Source organism: Numenius arquata, chromosome Z (assembly GCF_964106895.1).
Source record: "Numenius arquata chromosome Z, bNumArq3.hap1.1, whole genome shotgun sequence".
Taxonomy (NCBI): Eukaryota; Metazoa; Chordata; class Aves; order Charadriiformes; family Scolopacidae; genus Numenius; species Numenius arquata.
In genome coordinates this window covers 55547758-55568916 of record NC_133616.1, presented here as the reverse complement: position 1 = coordinate 55568916, position 21159 = coordinate 55547758, and the positions used below count along the sequence as shown (strand labels likewise).

General features: G+C 41.0%; 1 protein-coding gene across 2 annotated transcripts; it reads right to left on the bottom strand.

Annotated features, from left to right (window-relative positions):
- Window positions 1-1678: 1678 nt before the first annotated feature.
- On the bottom strand, window positions 1679-15388 carry PHAX (phosphorylated adaptor for RNA export). Of its 2 annotated transcripts, none has more exons than XM_074166200.1 (5): window positions 15245-15388; window positions 12644-13263; window positions 9778-9898; window positions 8018-8101; window positions 1679-5613 (listed from the first exon to the last, which is right to left on the bottom strand). In XM_074166200.1, the coding sequence occupies exons 1-5, from the start codon at window positions 15347-15349 to the stop codon at window positions 5344-5346; spliced, it is 1200 nt and encodes a 399-aa protein (XP_074022301.1). In that variant the 5' UTR covers window positions 15350-15388; the 3' UTR covers window positions 1679-5343. The 2 variants fall into 2 exon arrangements, with proteins under 2 accessions (XP_074022301.1, XP_074022300.1); XM_074166199.1 differs by having other exon boundaries at window positions 12644-13234; window positions 15210-15349.
- Window positions 15389-21159: the final 5771 nt, after the last annotated feature.

Genomic DNA, 21159 nt, shown 5'->3' with positions numbered 1-21159 from the left:
TAAAAAAACCAAATAAGCAGGTAAGGTGGTTCACAGTAATATCTCCAGAAAGACAAGAAAAAAATGAATAGTGTCACTTCCAGCAGATGTAAGAGGAACAGAAGACAGACAAGACTTTACAAGAAAGACACAACATAGGATTGGGTTGCTACCCATCTCCTGTACATCTACATGGACATTCCGCTTTTCCACCAAAATCTTGAGTCCAAAATATTTTGGGTTCTCATATTCTTTATCAAGGACAGCAGGTCAACATTAAGGTAAGGGTTTTTTTTTTTTTTTACTTTTCTCTATAAAGAAAATAGTCCACACAACAGTTTGGTGCAATTTTGTATGCCATTTAAACATCACATATATACTGTTCCAGCTTGTACGTAAGAGGAAAAAGGAGGTCATGGGTTTTCTGCATGCAAGAGTGATCACAGTTGCTCAGGATCTGGAAACGTGGAAATGTACAAGGGTATCAGCAATTAACATTTCCCAAGGCATTTATTTTTCCTTGGAGGCTTTTTCTTTGATCTCCATGGCAAAGTCTTTCCTGGTGCTCCAAGAACAAACTGCCTTCCAGAGCCCCAGTGTATATTTCAGCACCTTCTGCATACTGAATAAAGACATTCCAGTGGTTGAAGGCTGTAAACGCTAAACTCATCAGTGGTAACTAAACAACAAATATAAAATAATTACTGTAAATAGCTATACTATCATGTGAAAAAAAAAAGTTGATAGAAGAAAATAAAAATTCAGGGGGCAAATTAAAAAAGTGCAACTTCTGGGGACAAATGAGTACCTTTCATAGGGATGATGCTTTAAACAAGGGAAAAGAAGAATCTTTCTGAGGAAAAGTTTTCAACACAAGATTTTTCTGTATTTATTTAATGAGACAAATGTGTTGGTTTGCCTTTTTTTTTTTTAAGTGACTAGAAAATGAATCTCTTTGCTCAAACAAAATAAACGAACAAATTACCTAAAAGGTAGTATCTAGAATACCTAACTTGTGCGTAGAGTATCCTGTTATAACTTCAGGTGAGTATTCTCGTCTTGTCAGTATTTAGGTCTGGATGTTCAGGATTCTAAAAATGCGTGTGGCTGAGCCGTATTAAAACTATCACAGTTGAGTGTTCCTTCCACTGCTCTGAAAAAGTGGCATCTATCAATACTGCAGATAAGGAGATCAGAAAGCTTCAAATATGTACTTTGAAAATATGGGGAAGGTTTGTTCTGCAAGAACTTCCTAGGGCCTGGCAGGTCACAAATGAGATAAGATGCAGTAGGTCCAATATACCAAGAAGCCACAGCTGCTGCAAAGGTTGCCACTGTGCAACATGCTCTCCAGTAGCCTGCTGAATCCACAAGGTGGCCCTAGGAAATAGCAATCATTGTCTCTGCCAGGTTCTTGAATCCCTGAAACAAACTATGATGCGAAGGCTCCAGGACTGGATATTCCCAGGATCACTGAAGTACCACAGCAGTTCAGAAATGGACTTCTATCTTTGACGTGCTGCTGACCGGTAAGAATTAGGAACAGGAGTGGGGTACCAAGTAAGCCCATATCCACTAAACCAAGCTTTAAAAAAATGCCTCTGGCAGACCAGCAGCAGAGGATGACGTAAGTTAAGGGGGCAAGTAATGAGGGCTGTCACAGCAAGAGTTTATGACAGATTGAAGAAAAACACCTTTTAAAAAAACTCGTGATTTTCTTTATTACCCAGTCAACCACTCCACACCTGTGCTCTGACAAACCACCAGCAATTCAACTTCTCCATAACAGCGATTGTCACAAGTAATGTTCATCCTCTCCATTTCATTTACTTTTCACATCACCTTTATACCTTTTTATTGCTGTTTTCCCCCTTCCCCTCCTTCTTTGGCTCCTCGCAGATCTTTGAGAAACCAGAGTCCTGCTGTTATAAGCTGCTTCTCGTAACATAACAAAGGAGACACAGTCACTTTTTTTTTTTTAAATTATGATCAAAATAAAGAAAACCAGAAAGATTTAGACATGTTTTAGACAGTAATAAGCTTCAGAATAAAATCTGCTAGCACTATGGTGATGGTATGGAGAGAATAGCAAAGCACTGCTGTCTGGTTTCATACCTGGAACTGAATTCAATACGAGTTGCTGCAGATACCCAGCAGCACCTTGGGGAATACGGGACAACTATTAAGTTCTATACAATACAAAACCACTTTTTACCACTATCACTACCTTTAAATTCAAAATACTAAAAGGCATCGCAGTAAGCACTGGGTCATTCCATGCTTGCTTGAGGATTTTGGCAAATAGCCATTCATAAGCCTGGAGGACATAAACACATTTTAATGAGATCATCTACTTAGAAGGGGAAGACAATCTTAAAGTGATGCTTCCATGATCCACTATAAAACCAAATCATTAATAAACAAATTTTCCCTGTGATACCAAAAACCATTGTTTTCTTATTTGAATTTGGGATATAAGGAAGAAAAATGTCTTTGATTACAAACAAGCTTTGTTTTCAAACCAGAGCATGTTTCCCTCATTTTCACCATCTGCTTCAGGCACGACAGAGGTGGCTTATTATGCCACTATAGCTTAAGGGACACAGGGCAATATAAGTCCCAGCAGTACAGAGTCGACATTCACAGTAAAGATGATGCCTCTCTTGCACATCAGAGAAACTCAAGAACACAAACCCCAACCCTTGTATCTGTGTTTTTGTCTTTAAAACCTCAGCTACTAAGATCTGAACAGCCAGGCATATCTGTTCCCAGACAAAACACAGCCCACACAATCCAGTTCAGTGGCAAGCCCCAGTGGACCAACAAGCACACAAAGCCGCTCTCTCCGCAAGTATCAGCTCAGGACAGACTAAACAAATTGAATATGTGGGAGTTGAGAGAGATAACCTCTAGCCTTACCCATGCTTTCTACTCTTGCAGTAGTTTTGGGGGAAGAAAATAAGGAAGGAGGAATGCAATACTGTTTGATGAGGAAGATGAAAATGGCCACTGCTGTATCTATCTCAACAGCTTCCAGCAACCTCAGTCAGATACAGAGTAAAAGCCAGATCTACAGCAATGCGCAGGAACGCCACAACCTGTGCTTTCTCACCCTTGCATCAGTCCCTGGGGAAATTGTAGTGTTACCGCACCAAAGCTCTGGGCACCCCAGCTCCAGCACTGCCCATGCTCAACCCAAGGCTGGCTGACACAAGCCCCGAGCTGTCACACACGGACTCATAATGAGGCCTCTGCCAGGCTGCCACCAGCAGGTACATCCCAGAGAAGAGGGCCGGGGCTCATGCCAGGCGGCGAAGCAAGGAGGACCAGCCCTGCCACTCCAGTAACAAACCAAAGCTCAACTGCAGACACACAAAAACGGGTGCTGCTTAATGCAGTCTTATTGACACCAACAGTAGCTTTCACCACTGTAATTTTCACCAACAGGCATGAAGACCTGCTCAATGTTTTGAACAGGCTTCCTTTTGAAAGGACTCTTGTTGAAAGCCAAAGAAAATACACAAAAAGAGAGGAAAAGCCAGAAGACAAGCAAAGGTCAGTTAATCAGACACTGGAAAAAAGGAATGGGCACTCCGTATCATCTTCCTTTTAAGGAAGAGACTATAAATTGTTTCAGTACCCCTTACCTGGAAAATGAATGTTAAAAACATTAACATTTAAAAATTACACAGAGCTCACTAGCAGCAAATTATATAACAATAAAAAAATATTTAAACCACCATTAAAATTTGCTGATTCTATCCAGGAAATTGTTAAAATGTTCCCAAGCAATTACCAAAACTAGGATCAACTGGTACAGCCCCAAACTAATTATGTAGTACAAAATCCTGTTTCCCTTACATGAGCTATCAGTTTAGTACTCTTGGCCATCATAGATTTATTAGGAACGTTAATGAACAAATCAAAACCTTTTGTTATTTCAGCAGGAGCAACTACTACCCACAAAGGCATGCTTCACACCTGAGGAATAACTTCTTAACAACAACAGGGAGCTCCAGCACATGAACAGAAAAATGCAGAAAAGTCAAAACTCTAATTAAATCTAATAAAGCATATAATGGAACGTGTTACATATTTAAGAACTTTCTTCGAATATAGTAGTCATTGAAAAAACAGCTCTTGACAGCACTGAGTTGTTCAACATTATAACTTCATTCTGTGTTTCAGTGATATGCTTTGCTTCTGAAATCCAAGGACTTCAGGTGATCAACAGTTACGTACCTAAGTTTGTTGTTGGGTTTGAAAGTGAGTTAATTCATTAATATTTCAGAAATATTTTATACTGGAAAATAGCATCTAGTCACAGAAAACACAAAAGTATTTTAGACATCATACAGACCAGTGCCACATGTTCTTCGGTTGTGTCAATAACATTCAACATAAAAGTCTTCAATTGAACTTACAAACTACACAACAGTCTTCTCCCATAGGTAAAAAAAAATTATCTTTTGCATACTATTGTTTTCTTAAGAGTCAGCATAGAAAAACTTTAGAACTTCTGCAAGCCACACATTATTTTACCCTACCACACATATGAGAAGCAGTTTAGAAACAAGAACTGCAAGGTAAATGGTTTATACCTACATGTAGAGTCTCAGACCCTTGAGGGGAACACAGATTTGTAAAATCTCACTACTGAAAAAGCATTCAGTGGTATTTGTTTGCAAAAAAAAAAAAGATCTGCGCAAGTTGTGTGTCTAATAATAGAAAAACTATAGACAGAAGAGGTAGGAAGCTCAAGCCACTACTATAATACGAACGATTAAACTGCTGCAGAAATTTGAAACATACATTGTTCAACAGTGCTTATTTACAAGGTTGTTATTTAAAGGTCACTGACCCTTAAAATTAAGTTTATTTCACAAACCAATCTGTTTTTACAGGTCTTAATCCTATAAACACTGCTATTCTTGCCAACAGACTGCCATACTATGAACACACGATCTTTTATATATCAAGACTAACTTTATACTGTTTTTTCTGTTCAACTCTAATAAGAGCATTGCTCACTTGATTACTTTGTTAGCTTCAGCAAATTAAATGTGTTGGGTTAAAACATAGTCTTAATTCCTAAACCTAACATGTGGCTAAAAAAAGTTCCTAAGGAACAAACACGGTGATGCAGAGCTGTTACCTAAAAAAAAAATCTTAGAAGTTTTTGAAAACAAATAATAGGACAACTAACATCTTTCATGCTGTTTAATTTAGCTAAGAATTATCTCATTTTCTTCAGCATCAAATATTTCCCATGTTTCTGCATCTTACGAAAATAAGAAACCATGGGATTATAAGAAAGGCTCATTTAGTATGTTTTACAGAGACTGTTATCAAGAACATTACTAACTAGAAGATCTCCAAATCATGAGCATTATCAATTTCAATAATATCTTCAGGTTCCATCTTTGCTTCATGATGCCCCTCCTGTAGATCATCCAGGGAAGCCAGAGCCTCATTCGTATCACTAGCGAAAGTCTCACGAGATGCATCATCATACTCCTGCAGGTTAAGCCCTTTAATGGCTTTTTTCATCTTCTTTCCTAAAACTTGAATTCTCCTCTTCTTAGCAGCTTTTTTATTTTCATACTCCTTTTGGTTTTCCAGATAGAATATTTCCTTGAAAGAAAACAAAAACAAAAAAAAAAAAGTTTGGCATATTCATTTACTAGTGCTTCCTAAAGAAAACATAAAAGTGAAAAAAAAAAATATTACAAATACTGTTCAATAATATTTAACTAAGGTACACATTATTGATAGTAGAAGTATGAAGATAGACTGCACTTAAGAAAAATGCCCCGTAAATAATTTTATTACATAATTTCTCAGCAATCTCAAAGTATATATAAATAAGTATCACTAAGTTTTCATTTCAACTTTGCTGATGATACAAAACTGGGAGGATTAGGTGGTGGACCAGAGGGTCGTTCTGCCATACAGAGGGACCTGTAGAGAAAATACAACCAAAAGTTCTATGACAACTTCTGAAAACTTTCCTCTGTAATTGGAATTTGAGTCTGGTCCCATTAAACACTTGTGAACCCCATTAACATCTTCTCAACTGCAAAATATCACTGTTGCAAGTTCCATCCGTATTTCAAGGGGGAGAATATCATGTAGTGTTACACGCCTTTCTTTCCCTGCTTATTTTTTAAAAAACAAACTGTCTACAGAAAACATTAATGGTTTTATCTGGCCAAAACCTGCAAGTCAAGTACTGAGGACATACAAATCTGTGAGAGTTGCATATGTGACAACCTCCACGACGACAGGATTACACATACTTTTCCCACAGGTTTGTATGAAAAATGATGCCTTGTACCATCAGTCAAGTTCACTGAGTGAAAACTGCTGCATCATTAAACACTTCCCAGTATCAGCAAGAGAAGAATGAGACACGCAATTACAAGGGCATGGAAGAGAGGTAGAAGAGGAATTTTTTGGAAGAGGGGCAAAAGACCAAACTTTTTTTTTTTTTGTAATGGGATAAAGTGATCAAACTTGCAACTTTGCGACCACAGTAAGCCATGAAAGGGTCTTTATTTGCTTTTAAACATAAAACAGACAATCACAATTTATGTTGATTTGTTTCTCAATTCCTAGTACAAGATGCTCAGATGGTTTACAGTGACCTGTAGTCACCTACAAGCAAAATTAACAAGTCTTTCTTTTAACAAAACCTTCAATAAAGTGGCAAATACCACAAAAAACCCCAAGTTGTTTTAATTACATGAAGAAAATACCATCTCAGTCTATTTCACACCCTAAAAGGAAAGGCAATATCGTATTTACTAACTGACAAAACTAATTTGGTGAGCACCACAGATGGGGCCAGTGAGCAATTCAGATTAGGTTCAAACCAGTATCTGACTTAATGGGAAATACTGCCTGGTGCTACAGCTAGACAAAAACATTCTATTAAGAGAACACAATTCAATCCATGCACAATGATGCAGAGCTCCAAGGGGACAAATGTAACTGCAGATTACATTGCTGTAAATTATATACAAATTAAGTAAAATCCAATGTTTCTCTCTTCAGACTCTAGAGTCTCATCATCCTCAACAGGTTTTTGTGACTGGCAATACATAAAAGGTATTCTCTCTGCCTAGCGTTGTCCTGGTTGAGGTAAGACAACCAATCTTCTGTTCAGTAATTTTACTTTGCAGCTAAGTCTCTTCTAATTAACTGAACCCTGAAATTAACAGCATATTGTGCAGAAACTGTTTGTTCCCACAGAGATAAGACTTGATTGACTCTAATTTATGCCAAGGAATGGTATACAGAGCAGCTCTTGCTTACACTTACTGCCGTAACAACCAAGGTCAGCTAACTTTTATTTGCCCCATTGGAGAGTTGGAAGCAGAAGGGCACAGAGGGGTCACACCTGCAGTGAGGAGTGCACAGGACAGGTGACCCAGAACTGACCAACAGGATATTCCATCCCATCTGCATCATGCTCAGTATAAAAGCTAAGAAATCAAAGGGGCCAGCTCTCTCTCTTCAATGGCCAGCGTCTGAGGAGGACTCTCTCTGTTCATCTGCCTTTGACCCTGATCCATGCATTCCTGAATCCAGATTCGGAATCCAGTTCCCATCCATTGCTCAGGCCAGCCTGGGACTTGCCCAGTGCCTGCCAGTCATGTGATCACCATCCTGGGAGCTTGATATGGTTTTGCATATATTTCATTATTTTCTTTTTATTTTATTAACTATTCCAATAAACTAGTTTAGTTTTTTCCTAAACTCCTAAGTCTCTTTCTCTCTCTCCCTCCTCTCCTTGGAGAGAGAGGTGGGGCAGAGCACCTGACATCTCAGCAGTCAGTCTGGCCCAAACCATAACAAGTGTGAATAGCAATCAATAACTTTTTTGTGGGTTTTCTTACTTACATTTTGAATGTGAAAAGCTGGTTGCTTTGGAATATAAACTTGCTAGAAATTATGAGAGAGTGTCAATCATAACATTTGTAGTAGGAAAAAAATATTTACTTTGGACAATCATTTGTGCTCTTGACAATTTTACCTTGATTTGCTCTTCTTTGATGCTAGGTGTGTTCTTCAGCAGGTTTAAATAAACGCCCCCTGGTGTTCTTCTCCTAGTCCCGTTCTTAATAGGGAAAGAGTAAATTATTGATGGCAAACTTAATATTAAGTGTTGATATAAAAATAGTATTGAGACAGAATAATAAAAAAATAAGTTCTACTGGGTTAGGTAAAGACACGAAACACAAATAGTATTTAACTACTCTCACAACTATCTGCAATAACGTATACACTAGTTTAAATATTCAGAACATTCCTAACACATAACACATAACAACATTCCAAGACCAGCAACATGTAAAACATGAACTTCACGAAATTATGTAGATCTCATTTTTTTTAAATTATGCTCAGCAGTTCTACAACTTATCTGCATATCTGCAGGATTTTGCATTTCTACCTAAGGCACATAAAACACAACATGTATTTTAAAGTTTCTCCCCACTGAAGGATGAATGAAGTCAGCTTCAAAGCCCCTGTAAATTATAAGTACTAATTATCACACTATTAATTGATTACCATTCATAGTATATCAAGTTGAACTGTTACTCCAGTGCTCTCATATTTATTAAATGTGATACTTTTCTGCTAAATAACATAAAATATAATCTAAAAGTTGTATGAACAGAGAAAGTCAATTTATAAGCATGTTCTTGAAACAGCAGATGCACAAAATCCCAACCAAAGAAAACAGTATGAACTGCCTTTCAAATGGCGTACTCTGATCTGCACCCAAAGGAACCTGTGCCACCAGGAGTTATGCCCTTTCATCTCCTTGGTTAACACTTGTTAGTAAGTACTTTAATCTTTCAAGACAATAGACTGCTTCTAAGACAAGTTGCTAGCTTTTTTTCGGGGGGAGAGCTGGTTGTTTTTGTTTGTGGGTTTTTTTTTTTAATTTTTTCTCCCTCCTCTCTGCTTCCATTGATGGAACTTAACAGATTTAATTTATAAACAAATGCCTGAAATTCCCTTGCACTGATTTGTACTAATGTACACTAGTACAATGTACATTATGTATGTACAAATTCCCTTCCACTTTATTTTTTTCTTCTGAACTTTTGCACTGAGGCTCATTATTTAATAAAAATAAAAGCATGCCAAGAAATTGATAACAACCATTAAGTATAGGTCTCTTTCTATACTTTCCTTTTTGTAACAGAAATCAGTACTCAGTTTTGCTCTGCTGATGCACAAGCCAATGGTTCTCTAATAAAGCCATCAGATTCCCTTCTGAACACCACTCTTCAAAAGTGACACTAGACACTAAAAATGCTCACTACTGAGTATGTTGACCACTGATGTCACGCTGATTAACCCAGTAGAAAGGTCAGTGCTGTCAAGCATCTACATGACTTACTGAAGAAATGTGCCAGAGGCTTCACCTGGAAGCTTTTCTCTACAAGCTTTTATTCAAGCTTCACAATCCTTCAGTCTTAAAGATCTTTCTGTCAGGAAAAGATCCCAAGGGAAGGCAGAGTAACAGACCCAACACTACCACTGCAAATCAGATGCTTATCTCAGTACAAAAAGTTGGGCAATTTCCAGGTTTATTCATCTCATTGTTTACTCAAATCCTGCTGGAAGGTTACATTAGTTCCATAGGGAGGGAAGGCCATGAAACTCTGGGAGAACCTGTCCAACGTGAAAGCTGTGCAATAGCACTATCTAAATATTCTACACGTAAAAATATGTGTGGGCCGCCTGCCCTGCAAACCCACAATATCACATTTTTCTTACCACTATGAACAGTCCACCATTTTGTTCCACTTCAGCTGTTTCCATAAGCAGTTCGATAGCTTTTCTTTTCCCAATTATTTTCACCACCCGGGCAATTAAATCTTTCTTTGGCTCACAAAGCCTGAGAGGAGATTAAAAAAAGCCACATTTATTGTCAGTATAATTTCTCAAGGAAAATTGGCCATGGAACTTCCATAACAAATAATTCCTTTTGTAGAACATAAAACCGTGCTAAAATTAAGGAGTGTAAACATTTAAGTGTTTCAATGGCTTTTTGAATCAAAATACTGAGCTTCTGAGGGAGTTTAAAGCATGCATTTAAAAAAATTGTTTCAATGAAAATACAGTGATTATTTTCCTTCTACTGATGTGTGAAAGATTAAAACAAATAAGAAACTGCAGAGACCTGTATAAATCTCTGAAATTAAAGTATAAAAGTCTGTTGTGCAAATGCACAACATCACCTTTTAAAATTACATCACCTTTTACAGTTAAATCAACAATTATATGGAGACAACAGTAAGTGTGAAAGTTCCCCCATACATATGTCATTGTGCCACTCAGACAAACCTACACAATAAAAAAGAAATCAGTCTGTTGACTAATCTATGACAACCTATAAAATGCAAATAAGAAAAAAAAATGCAGTATTTCTGAGTTAAATTGCATTCTTTTGTTAGCATGCAGAATTTTTCACTGTCAGTCTGCAAGACAGGAGAGGCTTATATAGCACCCATTCAATTCAATCAATGTGCCAAAGTTCGTACTCCCATTGAAAAACATTGTAAGTGCACCAATCAATACTTGTCCAGAGCAAGAGTTCATATGCTAAATTCTGATTTTCCAATGACCAAGCTTCTCGTTAAGCACAGTCCCAACCACTACAGCTCACTGGTTTTACACTTGGGTGACCACCATCATCAAAATTTCCTTAAGACCACTATCTAGCCTAATTGCTTCAAGCAACATCACTATGCTACATTGCATACGTTACGATAACTGCATAACAGAAGGTGTGTGACCACAGATGTGAACACCTATTTAGAACAACCAGGTTAGCTTCAACTGCTCCAATTCTATGACTGAAGTTACCCGAAATTAAATGTCAAAACTCACATTTGAGCGACAATTGTCCTAATCGTGAAAAGGATTATCCGATCTGCTTAACTTTATACTTTGTGTTTAATCTCACTGAGTTCAATGAATGATAAGGTACCAGAAGGTAAATGCTGTTTTAAATATTTATGGGATTGACTTCTACTTTGTGAATTATTGGAAGAGATGGAAATATTTCTCTAAGATGCAGAGAACTTTAAGATAACCAGGATTCCTTAGAGAGCTGGTTAAATAGACCTTCTATTAGCAGCACTGGCAGCTTAAACAGTCAAATCCCCACTCAGTGTTCATCCTGGCCCTGCACAATCCTCCTGTACGCATGCTTTAGCAAGCAGCTCTGCACTGCAACAGGATCTGAACGAGATAAACTGCAAAAAATGGCACAAGATGGTCAGAAAAATTCTTTGATTTCAGTTCACCGTGTGGGCCAACACACCAAAAGGTTATGAATCCAGGCACAGATGGCACAGCACAGATCAAACAACAGTGCTGTCTGTGATGTGTACAACCACAATCCTACTGATGCAGTTCAGTGCCACTACTACTATTGACAATTAAAAAAAAACAGGCTTCTGCCCTATTTTGATGAAGCTCCACAAAACAAAGAAAAGTTTATTACAAGAGAAATGCTCAGAGTTTTCAAATTCACAAATGAGAAGCTACCAAGAACTGGTAAGAGCAGTAATTAATTGCCTAATTGCTGTATTTCAGCATCTGGTAATACTAAGTACCACATGTAAGAAATCAACAATGACCAATAAACCCAGGTTTTATTTAAATGTCAAGCTAACCAATAGTAAATCCTGTAACTCTCGTTCCCTGTTTCATCTCATTTTCTTCCCTTGCACCATGGAAAAAGGATTGTGGCAGTTTAAGCCAATCTAAGTAAGAATGACTACAGTCATGTGCACTCCCTCACACCATCAGTCCAGTGCTGCCAGTGCCAGCTCAACAGAAAGCATGCCACAAATTGGTTCAGGAAACAAACGTGCCTGCAAACTAACTCTTTCAAAAAAGCAACAAATAAGTTTTCCGACTCATCGCAGTGTAAAATAACTACATTAGCAGGAGCATGAAAAGAATTGGATCGCAGCAAGCATGCATACAGCTGGAGCCTTGTAACCCCAACACTGGTGTCCATAAATTAGCACAGAACCACAGCTCAGTTTCACAACACAGAAAGAAGCAAGGCTCGATTTCAGTGCTGGTGTCTGGCCTCGGCAGAGGCCTCAGTTACAACAGCAGCAAAACGTTTTCTTCAGATAAGCATGTTCCACATAAAGGATATGTCCATTTCAGAAGCTCTCCAAAGCACTACGTAGTCCGAGCCATTTACAATTTCAAGGATTTATAACTTAGCCAGATTTTCATGGTGACCACAGCAGGCGTTCGTTGGTGTCCAACTCCCAACACGCATCCTTACTCATGTGGTATTTCCTAAAAAAGCCACTACTAAATCTGTATCATGAGAAATGCCACTTTTCCTTGCCATTGCTCTGAAACAACAAACCATTTTTTTTTTTTTTTAAATAATTGGACAGTATTACTGCATGCTTCTAAAAGATACCAGCCTTAACACTACATTTTAATCCCAGGACTTTGGAAATACACACAAGGCACTCATGCTTTTTTGTAATTTGGTATGACATCTTACATATTTAGCAGTAACAAAGCTTTCCTCCCCCCCTTCTTTTCCATCAACAGTTTACCAATGCTTGCAGAAACTAAGATACACTGTTACTAAACTCACCGATAAGCAATTTCATCTGCCACTTTTTCCTCAGAATCTTCTTCTGTTATCTCATACCTTCCTTTATATTTCATTTCTTGTCTTTCACCCAGTCTATCCTTTACAGGCCGCTTCCGTTTGAGAAAGCCTTGCCCATTTTCTTCTTCTGCTGGCAGTGTTTTCTTGTCATCATGCATGTATTCATCCAGTTCTTTATCTAAAGTCTCTGCCTCCTTTTGCTGAGCTTCCTTCATCAGCTTTTTAGCCAATAAATAATTGTAAGTCTCAGACTGCCTGCTTCTGTCAATACTACCATCCATGCCTAGAATCCCAAGTTCAGTAGCCACTGCATCCTGATTCTGCTCCTGGAGCACCACACCCCAAATGTTGTTGACCTTCTTGCCACCTAGAGCAGTTTGTTTTTGGTGGCTTTGGCTAAGCTGAAAAGGCTCAGATTTAGCAGGAGAAAAGCTGAAACATTTCTGTCGTTTTCGTTTCCACAGACAGCTGTCATCATCAGATTCAGAAAAGCTTTCGTCACTTGAATCCACACTTTTGGTTGTCCGATAAGGAACGCTTGGTGCACACGATGAAATGGCACTCTGGAATGGTCTGCCTGAATCATTGGCATCATGTGATTTCTGAAAAGAAACAGTAAATATCTGTTAATATAATTACTCTTGTAAATTAGAAGAGCTATCAAGTCACACCAAAGATTTGATCGTCTGGTAAACTTAACTCAGACTCATTTGACTGTTTGGGCTGTCCTCTATGAGCATCTTTGGGACTACAGTTGACAAGCGCATCCTATGAAACCTCTGCAATTTGAATGTTTGTACACAAGAGACAGCATGGCAGCTATAGATAACACTTATCAGGAGTCGCTAATCTACTTAACATCTTTTTTGTTGAATGGAATTAAAATTATTACAAGAATAGAAAAGCTATTAAAATTCCCAAATTGGACAAAGACACAACACGTACAGCAGTTCTAAGAAGGTTAAAAACCCAAACCACCATGGGAATTTACCAGAAGTTTTTTTAAGCAGAAAAACTGACATCCTATCCAGTCTGAGAGGGGTCAAGACTAGTAATCTGCAACCATAATAGTGCTGAGACTCAAGCAAGAAGAAAAAGTGACCAAAACCCCCCAAAACCAAACCCCCAAAACTTGGATGCTGCTCAGACTTTGAGAAGCTAACAGTGTAATGTGAATATGGTTCGATCAGGACAGCACATGACCAGCTGGGGACAATAATACCTTACAGAAGAACTGTGGTTTTCTTCCTTTAAACCAACAAGACACCACAGACTCACATGGTTTCTTATTAATTAGAGCAAAAACATAAAGGTTTCAACATACTTTAAAACAAAAGTCCCATTGCTATAAAAATATTCAAGAAATACTGTTTCCCCCCATACACCTGCCAGGTAAACTAAAATATGAAAGTCAAACCTGCTCAAATCTGCATAACCTGCAAAAGCACCATGCGTAATGTAACTCAGAATTCTTATGCCCAATGGCTGTAAACTTTTGGCCACGCTGTCTGTGCTAATCTGCGGTAAGCATTTTTCCTTACTCGTAATTCCAGTTGTTCCCTACCTGACTTCCTATCATAATGTTATATGCTATCCTGTGATCTTTAAAAATAAGATCCCTTCCTTCAGTTTCAGGTGAAATAAAAATTCTTCCTTTAACCTTACTGCTTTCATCAACACTATGGCACCATTTCTTCTTCCTCCTATTAGCAAACAGAAAGCAGAAGCCTTCAACTTATTTTATCATGTTGCAAAATACAAATTTTTAATTTAAAATGTATTCCATAATGCAAAACACTAACAACTCCATAAATTAAAAAAAAACTAAAAAAAAAAACAAAAAAAAAACCCAAAAAACTGAACCCATGTCTGTAATAATTTATTTTGTGCTACATATCCCAGAACTATACGGCAAGTAAACCAAAATAAAGAAAGAAAATAAAAATCCTTACACATGCAGTATACACCGATTTATCTTGAGATCTTTTTCCTGCCCACACACCACCATAAATTCCTCATAAACTTCACAACGCATTCCAACGTGTAAACAATATGACACACTTGGAAATAAACATCTTTTCAGCAACTCACGGATGCGAAAGGGCTGTCAAGTCAAGGGAAAGCAGCGATCGCCACTCGTTGCCTCCAGGGGTTTTCCCAACGGCTTGTTTCTGTTGTTCTAGAAGGGACCAGCGGTACCGCTCGGCCCGCACTCTCCTTTGCTCACCGACCCCAGTGCCCAGCAGCAACAAAAGCCTCGCCCGCCCCCCCATAGCATGCGGTTTCCCCACACGAACGGGCACCGAAGGAACAAGCCGGCTGCCGGGCCCAGGGCAAGGAGTCACTCCCGGGGAAGGGCCCCCGGGACGTACCGGGCCCCCCTCCTCCCGCAGAAGCCGACCACCGCCCCTCCCTGGGGTCGGTGGATCCCCCCGGGAGCGGGGAATCACGGGCGGTGGCGGCAGGGCCCCTGCGGCCCTCTAGCCGCCTTCTCCCGGCTGGGCCTTCCGCGGCCCGCCGCCAGGAGCGGCGCGGCGCCGACTGGAGCCGGAGCCTGGCCGCCGGCCACCTCCCCTTTCTCACCTGCTGCGGGTCCCCGGGAGAGCCGGCGCCGGGCATGTCGGAGTCCGAGTCGGAGAGCTCGCCGTCCTCCACCTCGCCCTCCATCCTCCGCGCCTCCAGCGCCATCGCGACGCCGGCGCGCGGCGTCTACCGGGGAGGGGCGGGGCGGACGCAACCGCGGCGCGCGGCAGCCTCCTCTCACCAATAGGGAGAGCGGGCGGCGGTGACGCAGGGCGCGGTGCGTGTCGGGAACGCCGACCAACGAGCGGGAGGGGGGAAGGGGGAGGGGACGCGGCGGCCCGCGGCCATCTTGTTGGTGGTGAGGCGGGCGGCGGGGTACTGGCAGCGGCAGTGCTGCCCTCCCGGTGCCTTTTCTTGTCGGTGCACTTGTGGAAATGGGCGGTGCTGCACAAAGGTTGTGGTTTGAGGAACCCACAACAATTTATTGCCGTTTAGACAATTATTCTATCATCCGATGACCCCTGCCTACCTGGGAAGGGGAATCAGGGAAAAAAATAAGGAAACCGAAGGTTGGCATACAAACAGGTTGCATAGAATAAGACTAAATAATTAACGTGAATAATACTAAAGAACAAATACTGATCCCGGTACAAGGAATGTACTTGGCCCATTCTGTCAGTGGGAAGCTGTGCACTCCCAGCAGGGACAGCAAATGTTGGACACCGCGCGTGCAATGGCGTTGGGAGGAGCGGAAAGGCTCAGGGGTCTGGCACCGGGGCAGGAAGTTCTCAGGATTGCAGCCATCAAGGGAGAGGGAGAATTTCTCAGCAACTTTCTAATTTATGTTGAATGTGACATTCATGGTATGAAATGCTCCTGTTGGTCAGCTTGGGCCGGGTGCCCATGTCCCAGTTCTCCTCATCCCCACACCTCGCAAGGCTCGAAAACACCTGAGACCTTGAAACCTGCATACGATAGCTGGCTATGAAGTAAGTATTTTCACAGATTCAGACACTGGAGTCTTCTGAAAAGTGCACTTTTTCCAAGCATTAGAAGAGACCTTACTGCAAAATAAATTACTGAAAGATAACTTAATCCTGTGTTGCTCAAACCAGGACAACAAAGAAAGAAGTTTAGATGAAAGTCCATCCTGGTCAGCTTAACCGGGGCAACAACAGCAAGCTGTTGTATTAGTGAGTTAGTAAGATACACCATTTTGATCTCTACAGCAGATTCTTGAGGTATTTCTTAAAAAATAACTGAAAGAAAAGCTCTTCCTGCTTATACAGTGTCACTCAAAAACCCCTGAAAGGGTGGAGAAACGTGTCCGGCTAGCAGGGACTAAGTGACCTCCCACAGTCCATTTCACCCAAAATTACTGTGTAGTCCTGTGTGTTAATTTACGTATGACTGAAGCCATTATTTGTATATTGTAAAGCTAAAATTTCACTCTCCGAGGGTGTATCTATGGATCTATAACACAGGGCACTGAACACGGGGTTATGGTTTGATTAAGGGACTGATAATCTGAAAGTGAGCTCTTTTTATTTATCACAACTGTCCAATCCTGTTCAAATCAGGCAAACTGTTAAATTAGTGAAATGACTCTTCCCCACCCTCCAACCCAACCCTGGAAAAAGTAACAATCTCAGAGTGATTAGAATAAAGCACAGGATGCAAAAGTCCTGCCATTATTTCTAGGGCTGTTCAGAACCTGTGATAAGCAACTAAAAGAAGTCTGATCATGGAGTTTAAACTCTTTCCTTACTTTCTGTGAGTAACGACACATAAATGTGATGGTGTTTGGTGACACAGGAAGAAAATAGTGAAGATGTGAGTGAGAAAGCGATGAATGAATATACACAGCATTGGACAGATGAACAAATGTTCAGTATCCTCAGATGGTAGAAACAAATGAGGAGTAGATAGTTCAATCTGAGGACACGTTTGCAGCTGTAGAAATTAAAATACACTGCACATTTTACGGTATTACATCTTTACTCACCAAGACAATGAAGTGTTATGCTGACTTATATCAGGAAAAAAAATCCATTTAATTGTCATTTCTTCACGAATTCTCATGGATACTGATTCTTCAATAAAGGGAAAGAAATCATACTGCCACTTTTTGTCTAAGAACAGATGTTTTTCCCGGTTGGTGTGCTGCATAAGTGGAAATTAAGATGTTGCTGGTAGGCATCCTTCAAGCTGAACTTGAGAAAATGAGCATTTACTTCAATGATAGACTGTGACCAATGGTCAACAACATCCCATTTGGCTATGTTAATTAGGAGTTCAAAGGAGGTCCTTCTGCTTATTTTACCTCTGATTAATGCCAGATAGATCAATTTAGCTTCTGTCTTCCTTCAGTAATTCATAGATTTCCTTTGGAAATTAATATATACACAGTCCCCCCTGCATTCTGTTCCACAAATCAAAATTCTGTGAAGATTCTCAGAAGCTCTGGAAAACATCCCATCCCCCACTGCCAGCTACTTAATACTTTAATGTTCATCTGAACTTAATCTAGATTTAGAACAGCATGACGCAATGTGTATAACTTTATTTACTCAATAACAGCCTTCTGTTTTCTCATCCTTCAAACTGAGGGGGGACTACAATATATATAAAGGCAGGAACTGTCAACAGCTTCTTAAGACTTGCAGAAAATTGTATTTCCAGGTAAGTAACACACCTTACTTTGCAGGATCTAAACACTGCTTTTCTGCGTGGTGCCAATAGCAATAGTCCCTCAGCTGTGCGTACAAAGCAGTGGGGGCAGGGTGCAGTGCGGCCTAGAGATGCTTACCGTGTCTCTGTGTGAATTTGAAAATCTTGAGCTAGGCAGTGAAGCTCCTCACGCAGCGGAGAGCCAAGCAGAAACCTGTCCATTAACACCTGTTATGGGTTGAGAGACACAGGACTATTCTTCTAATGCTGGGGAAAATTGCATTTTTAGAAGACTCTAGTGTCTGAATTTGTGAAAATATTTACTTTATAGCCAGCCAGGCTCTGTGGGACTCAAGGTTAGTGTTTTCGAGCCTTGCCAGGTGCAGGGACAAGGAGGAGCAAGGCCTGGGCATTTGACCCAGGCTGGCCAACGGGAGTATTTCATACCATGAACGTCACATCCAATATAAATTAGAAAAGTTTGCTGCGTAGCGGTCTCTCTCTCCCTGATGGCGGCGGTCCAGACAACTCCTTGCCCCAGTGCTGGAACCCTGAGGCTTTCCCTTCCTCCTGAAGCCATTGCGCTCGCAGTGTCCGATACTTGCTATCCACTGCTGGGAGTGCACAGCTTCCTACTGATATAGATGGCTGAGTATAATTTCTGAATATCTTATATCAGTATCGGGATTAATACTGGTTCTTTAGTATTATTGTTAATTATTTAGTCTATTAAATCTATTTATATTTCAACCCTTGTGTTTCTTTGTGTTCCCCGATTCCCCTTTCCAGGTGGGGAGGGATCATCGGGTGATAGAATAATTGTCTAATGACAATAGATTGTTATGGGTTCTCTCAAACCATAACAACACCCAAAGCAGGGAGCTGCCCACATCTACCTAACGAGAACAACTGAACCAAGGGAATGGTCTTTACTGTGGCCTGATGTCTCAGACTACTGTTAGGTCTATCGCTATTGGCACCATGCAGAAAAGCAGTGGTTCGATCCTGCAAAGTAAGATGTGTTACTTACCTAGAAATATGATTTTCTGCAAGTCTTAAGAACTGTTGACAGTTCATGCATTGATCAGATCCCCCCTTAGTCTTCTCTTCTCTAGACTAAAAAGACCCAAGTCCCTCAACCTTTCCTCATAAGAGAGATGCTCCAGGCCCCTAGTCATCTTTGTAGCCCTCTGCTGTACCCTCTCCAGCAGTTCCCTGTCCTTCTTGAAATAAGGAGCCCAGAACTGGACACAGTACTCCAGATGGGGCCTCACCAGGGCAGAGTAGAGGGGAAGGATGACCTCCCTAGACCTGCTGTCACACTCTTCCTGATGCAACCCAGGATGCCATTGGCCTTTTTGGCCACAAAGGCACGTTGCTGGCTCATGGTCATCCTGTTGTCCACCAGGACTCCCATGTCTTTTTTCTCAGAGGTGCTCTGCAGCAGATCAGCTCCCAGCCTGCACAGGTGCATGGGGTGATTTCTCCCCAGGTGCAGCACCCTGCACTTGCCTTGTTGAAGTTCATCAGGTTCCTCTCTGCTCAACTCTCCAGCCTGTCCAGGTCTCGCTGTATGGCGGCACAGCCTTCCGGTGTGTCAGCCACCCCTCCCAGTTTTGTATCATTAGTGAACTTGCTGAGGGTACATTCCATCCCTTCATCCAGGTCATTGATGAATGTATTGAAGAGGACTGGACCCCATACTGACCCCCGGGGGACTCCACTTGTTACAGACCTCCAACTAGATTCTGTGACCCTAATCATGACCTTCTGAGCTCTGTCTTTCAGCCAGTTTTCAATCCACCTCACTGTCCGTTCTTCTAATCCACACTTCCTAAGCTTACCTATGAGGATACTGTGGGAGACTGTGTCAAAAGCCTTGCTGAAGTCAAGGTAGACAACATGCTTATGCTCGTGCTCAGTCACCTAAGTGCTCCAGGAAGGGGAATGTTCTCAGGCATTCGTAGTTCTCCTGAGTAAGCATGCTTCCACTCTCCCTTCCCCTCCTTAACTGAACTCGGGCACCTTAAGGTCTGACTTTGTCTCATTTATCACAGGTGATGAAAACTCCTTAAATTTGGGTTGAAATCTTGACCTTATCACAGACTGGGTTTTTTTTCTGTTTTGACCTTGGGCTTGTCCCGTATTTTCTCTTTTTCTATCATGGTCGTAAGCTTTTCAGGACATTTGTACAAGGATATTGCATAGTTTCTTCATAACTTGGCCCTGATTTTAGCATGGGCATTAAGCTACAGCATCACAGAAATGATAACCATTTTCTGCCAAAGAATAATTTTCTGCTTGCTTTCTTGATATACTGATTTTTTGCCTTTCTTTCCTGACCTACACAGTATGAAGAATATTTTGCAAAAGAACCCATTCTATTGAATCACAGGAGTAGTTTAAGCCACTCACAAAAAGTTGACCTACTTTGCAAGACAGCAACTGAACCAAAAAAAATTTGCAGATAAACACCAGAAAAAACTCTTATACTAAAGGCCTTATTTTTAACACTAAGAAAATGGTGGATTGAGAACTGGCTGTGTGACAGGACCCAAAGGGTAATGGTTAATGGAACAGGTTCAAGCTGGAGGCCTGTAACCAGTGGTGTCCCCCAGGGGTCAATACTTGGTCCAGTCCTGTTCAACATATTCATCAGCGACCTGAACGAGGGGACAGAGTGTATCCTCAGCAAGTTTGCTGATGATACCAAGTTGGGTGGGGTGGCTGACACCCCGGAGGGCTGTGCTGCCATCCAGAGAGACCTGGACAGGCTGGAGAGCTGGGCAAGAAAGAACCTCATGAGGTTCAACAAGGAAAAGTGTAAGGTGCTACACCTGGGCAAGAAGAATGTCAGGCACCAATACAGGTTAGGCGTGGACCTGCTGGAGCCAAGCTCTGAAGAGAAAGATCTGGGAGTCCTGGTAGACAGCAAAATGACAATGAGCAAGCAATGTGCTCTTGTGGCCAAGAAGGCCAACGGAATCCTGGGCTGCATAGGGAAGAGTGTGGCTAGTAGGTCGAGGGAAGTCATTCTCCCCCTCTACTCTGCACTGGTGAGGCCACAACTGGAGTATTGCATCCAGTTCTGGGCTCCCCAATTCAAGAGGGATAGGGAACTACTGGAAAGAGTCCAGCGAAGGGCAACAAAGATGATTAAGGGATTGGAGCATCTCCCTTATGAGGAAAGGCTAAGAGAGCTGGGACTCTTTAGTCTGGAGAAGAGAAGGCTGAGGGGAGACCTTATTAACGCCTATAAGTATCTCAAGGGTGGGTTGAAGGAGTATGGAGCCAGACTCTTTTCA

What these genes read in the sequence shown, in the direction of transcription:
- PHAX (XM_074166199.1), bottom strand. Translation starts at nt 15,349, where the DNA reads ATGGCGCTGGAGGCGCGGAGGATGGAGGGCGAGGTGGAGGACGGCGAG. An exon ending in ATGGTGGACTGTTCATAGTG is followed by an intron (nt 8,102 to 9,777) that starts GTAAGAAAAATG and finishes TTCCCTATTAAG; the next exon opens with AACGGGACTAGGAGAAGAAC. An exon ending in TCAAAGAAGAGCAAATCAAG is followed by an intron (nt 5,614 to 8,017) that starts GTAAAATTGTCA and finishes TTTTCTTTCAAG; the next exon opens with GAAATATTCTATCTGGAAAA.